The sequence below is a fragment of the Silurus aristotelis genome (genome assembly GCF_946808225.1).
Source record: "Silurus aristotelis genome assembly, chromosome: 3".
Lineage (NCBI taxonomy): Eukaryota > Metazoa > Chordata > Actinopteri > Siluriformes > Siluridae > Silurus > Silurus aristotelis.
Genome location: NC_139576.1, coordinates 27,955,879 through 27,967,933, shown reverse-complemented (window position 1 = coordinate 27,967,933; position 12,055 = coordinate 27,955,879). Strand labels below are relative to the sequence as shown.

Here is a 12,055-nt window from a genome sequence, read left to right as displayed (position 1 = left end):
CTGTATAAGACTGTAGAAAGGACATTTCTCATAATCACACACACTCCGTTACTCATTATAATTTTTACTCTCCTGTATTTTGCATTGTTTGAAGATTTATAATCACACTCTTGATATCACCCAAATGAGGATGGGTTCCCCTTTTGTGTCTGGCTTCTCTCAAGATTTCTTCCTTGTTCATCTAAGTTGGCTAGAAGTTTTTCCATGCCACAGTTGCCCCAGGCTTCTCATCAGGGATAAATACACATCATTCACTTAAAATCTTAAGTTCTGTAAAGTTCCTTTGAGATAATGTCCATTGTGAAAACCACTATAGAAATAAACTTAAACTTGAACTTGAATTGTAGTTATTATTAAAGTTGTATTTTTATTCTGATTATTTTACATTTCATAACTTTTGGTTTCATTGAAGTAGCTAATTATATATCAAAATAAATTTCATTTAATTTCATATACTCCAATTAAATTTTCAAGATGTATTCAGGTTTTAGATAAATTGATCTAAGGTGAAACAAAATAATAACACATATCTGTAAAAACTGAACTGTTTACTATTTTGTTTACTATTAACTATTTTACTTACATTGGCTATGATGATATAATAAGCAATAATTTCATTAATAAAATACAACTTCATACAATATTAATGTATATTTAATTCCTATTTTAGATGCAATGTGAGATAAATACTGAGCGAAAGTCAGTGAGAGTCCGATAAAAACGCATTTAAACATGCCCAGGTGTAACTGCATCACATTCCTGCAAAATGAATTATCCACAATTAATAACAACCACATTAATAATAAATTCTGCAAGAGCGTTAAGCAAATTATAGTCTGCAAAAGTCTGAGTACTTAACTATTTTTAGCAATAAATAACTATATATAGAATAATCATTCACATGGTACAAATAAATAAATAAACTAAAAATAATATTATGGTAAAATTTTTATGAACAAGTAGCTTATATGTAGGTGGAATTGTGTGATTTGATATGATTTCTATATTTCGCTGTACTTCTAAACATTTCCACACGGTGTCGCTAATATTCGCTGTGCCTAAAAAGTTAACTTTATAAATCTACACATGGGTCAGAGATCCTGTATAGCAGGGGTCACCAACCTTTTTGAAACAGAAAATAATTGAGAAGCACTGCTCTAATCTAATATGAACCATTTTTCTTTATATATTGTTATTTTCAAATTCACATCAATGCAAGTGTGATTTAAAAAAGAATCGCAACATAAAATTAGATGCAGCTCACTGGTAAGTGGCGCTATGGTGAGCTATTTTTAGAAAAGGCCCGCGGGCGACATATGTGGTCCTTGCGGGCGACCATGTTGGTGACCCCTGATCTAAACTGTGACAGTAATGAAAGAATTCCGTTATTAAATTTTATTTAATTATTTTATTAATAAGTTTGTCTATTAAGATTAATTTTTTCCAAAATTATAGTTAATTAATCTGTAGTCAGAACATGAATATACTGTAAGTGTTATGCGCTTTTTCTGATGTAAATGATGATTGTAACAGGTCATAACATGTCATTCTGTAACTCCGCCTATTAAGGAAGTGTCAAGTCTGAGACGACTGCAGTTCTTTATTTACAGCCTGCAGTGTTCTGCTCTGGTGGGTTTTACTTTATTCTCCATTTATGAAGGAATCTGAGTTTCTTTTTCAGCAGTGGTAAAGGAAGTGATTACACACTGGACCTACAAATTCATGTGATTAACCTGATAGAAAGCTGAAATCAGTGAGTGGTCATTTCTTTAACAAAGTGAAAGTAAAACACAAAGCGTTCACACTGGAGAGAAGAACAAGAGATCGGACAATAGTGAAATAAAATGGCTTCAACGTTTTCAGAGGAGGATTTTTCCTGTCCTGTGTGCTGTGAAATCTTTAAAGACCCTGTTCTTCTGCCCTGCAGTCACAGTGTGTGTAAAGTGTGTTTGCAGCAGTTCTGGAAGACTAAAAGATCCAGAGAATGTCCTGTTTGTAGGAGGAAGTCGTCAATAGATACTCCTCCTCTAAATCTGGCTTTAAAGAACCTGTGTGAGACTTTCTTACAGGACAGAAGTAAGAGATCTTCATCAGAATCTGAAACAGTCTGCAGTTTACACAGTGAGAAACTCAAACTCTTCTGTCTGGATTATCAGCAGCCGGTGTGTTTGGTGTGTCGAGATTCAAGAAAACACACCAACCACAAATTCTGCCCCATTGATGAGGCAGTAACAGACTGTAAGGTAAATATGATTTAGCTACGAGGTCATGTGTCACATGGGAACAAATGCTGTTGTTTAAAATTATCTTCATCAATGATGTTAGTTGGATTTAAAATAAAATGTAAAACACAGAGTCTCAGTGTGTTAATTTGTTTCAGGAGAAACTCAAAACTGCACTGAAGCTCCTACAGGAGAAACTAAAGATCTTTGAAGACTGTAAACTGAACTCGAGTCAGACTGCAGAACATATAAAGGTTAGAATCTGTGGAAAGGTGAGTGATGTGCTTCCTGTCTCTCTCCTTCTCTGTGTTTCTAAATACAAACCCACAGTAACACTGACTCCTGAATGTTTTTGCAGAACTCTGTGCACACTGCAGCATCCAGATGAGCTTTCAGGAGCACTGATCTATGTGACTAAACATCTGGACAACCTGAAGTTTAGAGTCTGGAAGAAGATGCAGTACACTGTCCAATACATTAAGACATTTCTTTTCTGCCATGGTGTTTGTGTGTGTGTGTCTTTGTTAATAAACCTAGTGTGATTTATAGTGATGTGTTCTTTTTGTAATATTTAATTTGATTATAATTCTTTCTTTTATTATTATTATTTTATTATTATTATTATTATTATTATTATTATTATTATTATTATTATTATTATATTTTATTTATTTTTGATTTTATTTTATTACTACTACTACTACTACTACTTCACACACACACACACACACACACACACACACACACACACAGTGTCATGTAAAAATTTAAGTACACCCTCTTTGAATTCAATGGTTTTATGTATCAGAAAATAATAAAAGTATGGTGCTTATCAGGTGTTAAAATTTGTATCAGACAGAAAATGAAAACTTCTAGTTATTGCTGCTAAAGATGGTTCTATAAGCTACTGAATAATACAAAAAATAATTTGCAAAAAGACCCAGCCATTAGGGTTGCACAAGCCAGTGCACTATTAGTGCCGGTCCCAAGCCCGGATAAATGGGGAGGGTTGCCTTAGGAAGGGCATCCAGCGTAAAACGCCAAATCGAATATGCGGATCACAAATAAGAATTTCATACCGGATCGGTTGAGGCCCGGGTTAACAACAGGTATCGTTGGCCAACAGGGTACCGGTGGAAATTGGGCTACTGTTGGCCGAAGGAGGAGAAGGAGAGGAGGAAGACGTCTACAGAGATGGAAGGGAAAGGAGAAGTGTAGGAGAGTGGAGGTTCGGGTTGATACTTTAAATGTTGTTACTATGACTGGTAAAGGGAGAGAGGTATTTGATATGATGGAGAGGAGAAAGGTAGATATGTTGTGTGTTCAGGAGACCAAGTGGAAAGGGAGTAAGGCCAGGAACATTGGAGGTGGGTTTAAAGGTAGGGGTGATTCTGAAGGAAGAGTACAGTAAGAGTGTAGTGGAGGTGAAGAGAGTTTCTGATAGAGTGCTGGAAGTTGAAGGGATGATGATAAATGTCATCAGTGCTTATGCTCCACAAGTGGGCTGTGAGATGGAGGAGAAGGAAAGATTCTGGAGTGGATTCGATGAAGTGGAAGCTGGTGTACCTAGGAATGAACGATTGGTGATTGGGGCAGACTTTAATGGGCATGTAGGTGAAGGGAACAGAGGTGATGAGGAGGTAATGAGTGGGTATAGCTTTAAGGAGAGGAATGTGGAAGGGCAGATGGTGGTAGATTTTGCTAAAAGGATGGAAATGGCAGTGGTGAATACATATTTTAAGAAGAAGAAGGATCATAGGGTGACGTATAAGAGTGGAGGAAGGTGCACACAGGTGGACTATGTTCTATGTAGGAGATGCAACCTGAAGTGATTGGAGATTGTAAGGTGTTGGCAGGGGACAGTGTAGCAAGACAGCATCGGATGGTGGTCTGTAAGATGGTTTTGGAGGTGAGGAAAAAGAGGAGGAGAGTAAGGATTGAAAGGAGAATAAGATGGTGGAAACTGAAAGAGGAAGAGTGTAGTGTGAGGTTCAGGGAAGAGGTCAGACAGGGGCTCGGTGGTGGTGAAGGGGTGCTGGATGATTGGGCAAATACTGCAGGAGTGTTGAGTGAGGCAGCTAGAAAAGTACTTGGTGTGACACCCGGAAATAAAAAGGTAGACAAAGAGACTTGGTGGTGGAATGAGGAAGTGCAGGAGAGCATAAGGGGAAAGAGGTTAGCAAAACAGAAGTGGGATCGACAGAGTGATGAGAAAAGTAGGCAGGAGTACAAGGAGATGCGGCAGCAGGTAAAGAGGGATGTGGCGAAAGCCAAGGAAAAGGCATATGAGGAGCTGTATGAGAGGTTGGACACTAAGGAAGGAGAAAAGGATTTGTAACGATTGGCCAGGAAGCAGGACCGAGCTGGGAAAGATGTGCTACAAGTTAGAGTAATAAAGGATGTAGATGGAAATGTGTTGACTAGTGAGGAAAGTGTGTTGAGAAGGTGGAGAAGGTATTTTAAGCAGTTGATGAATGAGGAAAATTAGAGAGAGAGAGAAGGTTGGATGATGTGGAGTTGGTGAAGTAGGAAGTGGATAGGATTAGTAAGGAGGAAGTAAGAGCAGCGATTAAGAGGATGAAGAGTGGAAAGTCAGTTGGACCAGATGACATACTGGTAGAAGCATGGAGATGTTTAGAAGAGATGGCAGAGGAGTTTTTAACCAGATTGTTTAACAAGATTCTGGAAGGTGAGAAGATGCCTGAGGAATGGAGAAGGAGTGTGCTGGTACCGATCTTTAAGCATAAGGGAGATGTGCAGAACTGCAGTAACTACAGGGGAATTAAGTTGATCAGTCACACCATGAAGTTATGGGAAAGAGTAGTGGAAGCCAGGCTGAGAGAAGAGGTGGCTATCTGTGAGCAACAGTATGGTTTCATGCCGAGGAAGAGCACCACAGATGTCTTATTTGCTTTGAGAATGTTGATGGAGAAGTATAGAGAAGGACAGAAGGAATTGCATTGTGTATTTGTGGATTTAGAGAAAGCGTAGGACAGAGTGCCAAGAGAGGAGTTGTGGTATTGTATGAGGAAGTCAGGTGTGTCAGAGAAGTATGTGAGGGTGGTGCAGGACATGTATGAGGACAGTGTGACAGCAGTGAGGTGTGCAGTAGGAACAACAGACTGGTTCAAGGTGGAGGTCGGACTGCATCAAGGATCGGCCCTGAGCCCTTTCCTGTTTGCAGTGGTGATGGACAGGTTGATGGACAATGTCAGACAGGAGTCTCCCTGGACTTTGATGTTTGCAGATGATATTGTGATTTGTGGTGATAGTAAGAAACAGGTTGAGAAGAGCCTGGAGAGGTGGAGGTATGTGCTGGAGAGAAGGGGAATGAAAGTCAGTAGGAGTAATATAGAGTACATGTGTGTGAATGAGAGGGGGGGCAGTGGAGTGGTGCGGTTGTACCCAGGTACCTGGGGTCAACAGTGCAAAGTAATGGCGAGTGTGTTAGAGAAGTAAAGAAAAGAGTGCAGGCAGGGTGGAGTGGGTGGAAAAGAGTGGCAGGAGTGATTTGTGATAGTAGGGTATCTGCAAGAATGAAAGGAGAAGTTTATAGGACTGTGGTAAGACCTGCGATGTTGTATGATTTAGAGACAGTGGCATTGAGTAAAAGACAGGAGGTGGAGCTGGAGGTAGCAGAGCTGAAGATGTTGAGGTTTTCATTGGGAGTGACGAGGATGGACAAGATTAGAAATGAGTTTATTAGAGGGACAGCCCATGTAGGACGTTTTGGTGACAAGGTGAGGGAGGCAAGATTAAAATGATTTGGACATGTGCAGAGAATTGACATGAGTTATATTGGTAGAAGAATGCTGAGGATGGAGCCACCAGGAAGGAGAAAAAGAGGAAGTCCAAGGAGGAGGTTAATGGATGTGGTGAGGGAAGACATGCAGGTAGTTGGTGTGAAAGAGGCAGATGTAGAGGACAGGGTGGTATAGAGACGGATGATCTGCTGTGGCAACCCCTAATGGGAGCAGCCGAAAGAAGAAGAATTTGCAAAAATAAAAGTCCTAATCAACTCATAAACAAGCAGCAAAGGACTTTTATTTTGAAAGGTTTATTTTGCCATCGCCCCGTTTACGAACGGAACATTACAGCGATTTAAATAATGTTTGTGTGTGTGTGTGTGTGTGTGTGTGTGTGTGTGTGTGTGTGTGTGTGTGTGTGTTTCAGTACCTCAACTTTGGATCCCAACACTGTTCATCCTGAACTCAGTGTATCTGATGATCTGACCAGTGTGAGATGCATTAATGAGAAACAGAAACTTCCTGATATTCCAGAGAGATTTGATGAATATTGCTGTACTCTGGGTTCTAAGAGCTTTAACTCAGGAACACACTGCTGGGATGTTTAAGTTGGCGACTGTACTTTATGGTTATTGGGTGTGATGACAGAATCTGCTGAGAGGAAGAGGAATGTGTTCTCCAGAAGTGGAATCTGGTTTGTTGGTTATTATAATGGTAAATATAAAGCAGGTTCTACACCACAGAGAGTCACTCATCTCTCAGTAGCACAGAAACTCCAGAGGATCAGAGTGAAGTTGGACTGGGAAAGAGGAAATCTGTCATTCTCTGATCCTGTCACTAACACACACATACACACTTTCACACACACATTTACTGATAAATTACTGCCATTGCTAAATGTTTATGGTAAAGAATCTCCTCTAAAGATCCTCCCAGTTCAGTTCTCTGTAAAAGTAAATCAGATCATTTAGAGCTGAGTTTTATTCCATATTATTAATGAAATATTGCAAATTAAAAGATTCATACTGTTTCTAAAATTGTGTTTAATAAAGCAAACAGTCCACTGTAAAAAGAAAAATGTGATGTGTATCAGGATTATGAATTTTGACTGCGTTACCCAGCAGCCACTGCACTGCCATGTCTGGATCACATGTCACTAATCACTCACTCCTGTTCCTCTTCACCTTTCATTTATTTTATTTCATTTTATTGATGTACTTTAAATTATATTAAATAAAGTGTTATGCTGGTAAATGCTGGCTAAAATGGTTTGTTGGTTGTGGGTTTTATGTGTAAAACTGCAGTGTGGAGAATTAAATCTGTAAATGTTCCCTCATCAGCAGTTTATGGATTTACAAATATCAGATTTGTTTTAGTCCTGCATTAAATTATCATTTTTAATCTGAAATAAAATATAAACTAAAATAAAAAAAATTATTTGTTTACAAAATTGTTTAATTTTAATGATTGCACAAAACCTACAGACAAAAATCATTCAGAGTAAATAAAGAATTGTGTTCTGGGCGCTGAGGGCTTTAACTCAGGGACACTGCTAAAATATTGAAGTTGGAGACTCTACATTCTGGGATGTACAGTAGGTGAGATGATAGAATTTGCTCAAAGAAGGGGGTTTTATTATTCAGGAGTGAAATGAATATACACAACCAGACACTCTCCTCTCAGTAGCACAGAACCTCTAGAAGACCAGACTGAAGCTGGACTGAGACAGAGAAAAGCTGTCATTTCATAAACTGTTAATATCAAAGAAATTTCCCCCTACAGCAGTCTCTATACAGCAGGGGTCACCAACATGGTCACCCACAAGGACCACATGAGTCGCCTGCAGGCCTTTTCTAAAAAATAGCTCACCATAGCGCCATTACCAGTGAGCTGCCTCAAAATTTTTTTGTTGCTATTCTTTTTTTAAATCACACTTGCATTATTGTGAATTTGAAAATGACAATATAAAAAAAAAATAAAAAAAAATGTCCATATTAAAAATTGTTAGTGGCTAGTGAAAAATGTTGTAGAAGTGATCATTTGAAAATGTAAATACTTGCAGAGATTTATAGAAATAAAGTTTTTGCATATTGATATTTACCTGTTTCCTACCTTGATAAATAATTGTTGATAATTATTGTGAGAAATCATTAACATGATCAGTGTCTTCACATAGATGAATATCATTAATTATTAATAATAACATATCATTAAAGGTAAATTGAGCAAATTTGTTATTTGTTATTTATTTGTGTGTATCAAACTGGTAGCCATTCTCATTAATTGGTACCCAAGAAGTAGCTCTCAGTTTCAAAAAGGTTGGTGACCCCTGGTTTAGATAAATAATGCTGGAAACACTTCAGTGGCTGATTGAGATCTGACGTTGTAGTTTTCAGTGATGAACAAAAGAATACATTCTGCAGTGTTAACACAATGAATGCTACAGTTTCATGTTTAAGTAATAGAACAATAAATATTTTATTTCAAATGTTTTATGCATCTGTATTGCAATTTTTATTTATATGCATTTAACATACAGATGACGTCCCCAGAAGACATTCCAAACCAAGTGTGCCTGCCAAAGCTTCAATACACACTACCCCTCTCCAATACACACTACCCCTCGCAGAAGCCCAGGTGAAAATGGAGCTCAGGAAGATCAAGGCGAGGAAGGCTGCAGGCCCAGACGGCATCAGCTCCAGGCTACTTAAGACCTGTGCAGACCAGCTGTGCGGCATATTACTATACATGTTTGACCTGAGCCTGAGGCTGGGAAAGGTGCCACAGATATGGAAAACATCCTGCGTGGTGCCCGCACCCAAAAGACTTCGGAGACTATTAACCAGTAGCACTGACCTCACATCTGATGAAGACATTGGAGAGGCTGGTGCTCACTCATCTCCGACCTCTGGTGAGCCCATCAATGGATCCACTTCAGTTTGCCTACCAACCTGGAATTGGAGTGGAAGATGCAGTCATCTTCCTCCTAAATCGGTAGGAATTTCACACCTGGAAAAGGCTGGGAACACTGTGAGAGTCATGTTTTTTGACTACTCTAGTGCTTTTAACACCATCCAACCTGCGCTCCTGAGGGATAAGATGGTGTACATGGGAGTGGACCATCATCTATCTGCCTGGATACTGGACTACCTCACAGACCGACCACAGTATGTGAGGACTCGTGACTGTAAGTCTGCCATGATTGTCTGCAACACTGGAGCCCCGCAGGGAACGGTTCTAGCCCCGTTTCTCTTCACTGTTTACACTGCAGATTTCATGTTTAGCTCAGCAACCTGTCACCTACAGAAGTTCTCTGATGACTCTGCCATCGTTGGTCTGATCACGGATGATGATGACAGAGAGTACAGAGGACTTATATAGAACTTTGTGGACAGGTGCCAACTGAGCTGCCTCCAGATAAATGCGGGGAAAACCAAAGAACTGGTAGTGGATTTCCGTAGGCATAAACAAACTTTATCACCAGTGAACATTCAGGGAAAGGACATTGTGAGAGTGGACTATTACAAATACCTGGGTGTTCACCTAAACAACAAACTAGACTGGACAGACAACACTGAGGCAATTTACAAGAAAGGGCAGAGCAGACTCTTTCTGCTGAGGAGACTAAGGTCTTTTGGAGTGCAGGGAGAGCTACTGAAGACCTTTTTTGACTCTGTGGTGGCCTCAGCCATATTATATGGTGTGGTCTGCTGGGGCAGCAGCATCTCTACTGCAGACAGGAAGAGACTGGACAAGCTGATGAGGAAGGCCATCTTAGTTCTGGGGATTCCCCTGAACACTGTACAGGAGGTGGGAGAAAGGAGGATGGTAGCAAAACTATCATCATTGCTGGATCATCGCCTCTCACCCCCTGTATGTAACCGTTACATCGTTAAGCATTACAGAAGGTCTTTTCTCCCTGCTGCTATTAGATTTTACAATCAAAGCTGCTCCCAGTAAACCAGTCACCAAAATACACACTGTTATTACTGTTTAACTGTGTAATAACATTTCCTGTGTGCAATACTACCTGCAACATGTGCAATATTACCTGCAATATGTGCAATATTACCTGCAATACATGCAATACCACCTGTGTGCAATACTACCTGCAATACATACTTTTTTCTTCCCTTATTTGTATTTATACATTGTACTGTGCATATACTGTATATTATAGTATGTGTATATTCTTTTTATATATTTGCATTTTTTTTTTCTTTGCTGCTGTAACAAAGAAATTTCCCCACTGTGGGACGAATAAAGGTATATCTTATCTTCCTTTGGAACACAAAGAATTTCAACTTTGACTGGGTTTACTGCATTGTAAAGTCCACCAGAACTGTACCTGTAAAATTCTTATGCGAGGACCTGTCCATCACAACTGCAATAAGGAAAGGGCTCAGCGCCGATCCTTGATGCAGTCCAATGTTCACCTTGAACCAGTCTGTTGTTCCTATTGCACACTTTACTGCTGTCACACTGTCCTTATACATGTCCTGCACCACCCTCACATACTTTTCTGACACACCTGACTTCATCATACAATACCACAACTCCTCTCTTGGCACCCTGTCGTACACTTTCTCTAAATCCACAAACACACAGTGCAACTCATTCTGACCTTCTCTATACTTCTCCATCAAGAATCTCAAAGCAAATAAGGCGTCTGTGGTGCTCTTCCTCGGCATAAAACCATACTGTTGCTTACAGATAGTCACCCCTTCTATCAGCCTGGCTTCCACTACTCTTTCCCATAACTTAATGGTGTGAATGATCAACTTAATTCCCCTGTAGTTACTGCAGGTCTGCACATCTTCCTTATTTTCAAAGATCGGTACCAGTACACTCCTTCTCCATTCCTCAGGCATCCTCTCACCTTCGAGAATCTTGTTAAATAATCTGGTTAAAAATTCCACTGCCATCTCTCCTAAACATCTCCATGCTTCTACCGGTATGTCATCTGGTCCTACCGACTTTCCAATCTTCATCCTCTTAAAAGCTGCTCTCACTTCCTCCTTACTGATCCTATCCACTTCCTGCTTCACCATCTCTACACCATCCATCCCTTTCTCTTTCTCATATTCCTCGTTCATCAGCTGCTCAAAATACTCTCTCCATCTTCTCAACACACTCTCTAGTCAACACATTTCCATCTCCACCCATTATTACTCTAACTTGCAGCACATCCTTTCCAGCTCGGTCTCTCTGCCTAGCCAATTTGTATAAATCCTTTTCTCCTTCCTTCCTGTCCAACTTTTCATACAGCTCCTCATATGCCTTTTTCTTGGCTTTCGCCACATCACTCTTTACCTGCTGCCGCATCTCCTTGTACTCCTGCCTACTTTTCTCATCACTCTGTCGCTCCCAATTCTGTTTTGCTAACCTCTTTCTCCTTATGCTGTTCTGCATTTCCTCATTCCACCATCACGTCTCTTTGTCTTCCTTTCTATGTCCAGATGTCACACCAAGTACCTTTTTAGCTGTCTCCCTTATCACTTCTGCAGTATTTGCCCAATCATCCAGCACCTCTTCACCACCACCGAGCCCCTGTCTGACCTCTTCCCTTAATCTCACACTACAGTCCTCCTCCTTCAGTTTCCACCATCTTCTTCTTCTTTCATTCCTCACTCTCCTCTTCTTCTTCTTCACCTCCAAAACTAACCTACAGACCACCGTCCGATGCTGTCACCTGCCAACACCTTACAGTCTCCAATCTCCTTCAGGTTGCATCTCCTACATAGAACATAGTCCACCTGTGTGCACCTTCCTCCACTCTTATACATCACCCTATGCTCATCCTTCTTCTTAAAATAAGTATTCACCACTGCCATTTCCATCCGTTTAGCAAAATCTAATACCATCTGTCTCTCCACATTCCTGTCCTTAAGGCCATACCTACCCATCAACTCATCATCACCTCTGTTCCCTTCACCTACATGCCCATTGCAATCTGCCCCAATCACCAATCTTTAATTCCTAGGTACACCTTCTACCACTTCATCTAATTCAGTCCAGATTTTTTCCTTCTCCTCCCTCTCACAGCCAACTTGTGAAACATAAGCATGAATTGAAGTCTCCAGCAAC

The 12,055-nt window shown here is 40.1% G+C and overlaps 2 protein-coding genes across 2 annotated transcripts; both read left to right on the top strand.

The window, feature by feature from the left end:
• Positions 1-1,827: 1,827 nt before the first annotated feature.
• On the top strand, positions 1,828-2,610 carry LOC310724203 (E3 ubiquitin-protein ligase TRIM39-like; the record flags this gene model as incomplete). The annotated part of the gene is made up of 3 exons (XM_083537946.1): positions 1,828-2,243; positions 2,381-2,494; positions 2,581-2,610. The coding sequence occupies exons 1-3, from the start codon at positions 1,845-1,847 to the stop codon at positions 2,608-2,610; spliced, it is 543 nt and encodes a 180-aa protein (XP_083394072.1). The 5' UTR covers positions 1,828-1,844.
• Positions 2,611-6,001: 3,391 nt separating this feature from the next.
• On the top strand, positions 6,002-7,222 carry LOC310724070 (E3 ubiquitin-protein ligase TRIM39-like). Its single transcript, XM_083537842.1, is given in 3 exon segments — positions 6,002-6,350; positions 6,396-6,573; positions 6,577-7,222. Coding segments are annotated over 3 exon segments (561 nt in total). The 5' UTR covers positions 6,002-6,330; the 3' UTR covers positions 6,940-7,222.
• The last annotated feature ends 4,833 nt before the right edge of the window (positions 7,223-12,055 follow it).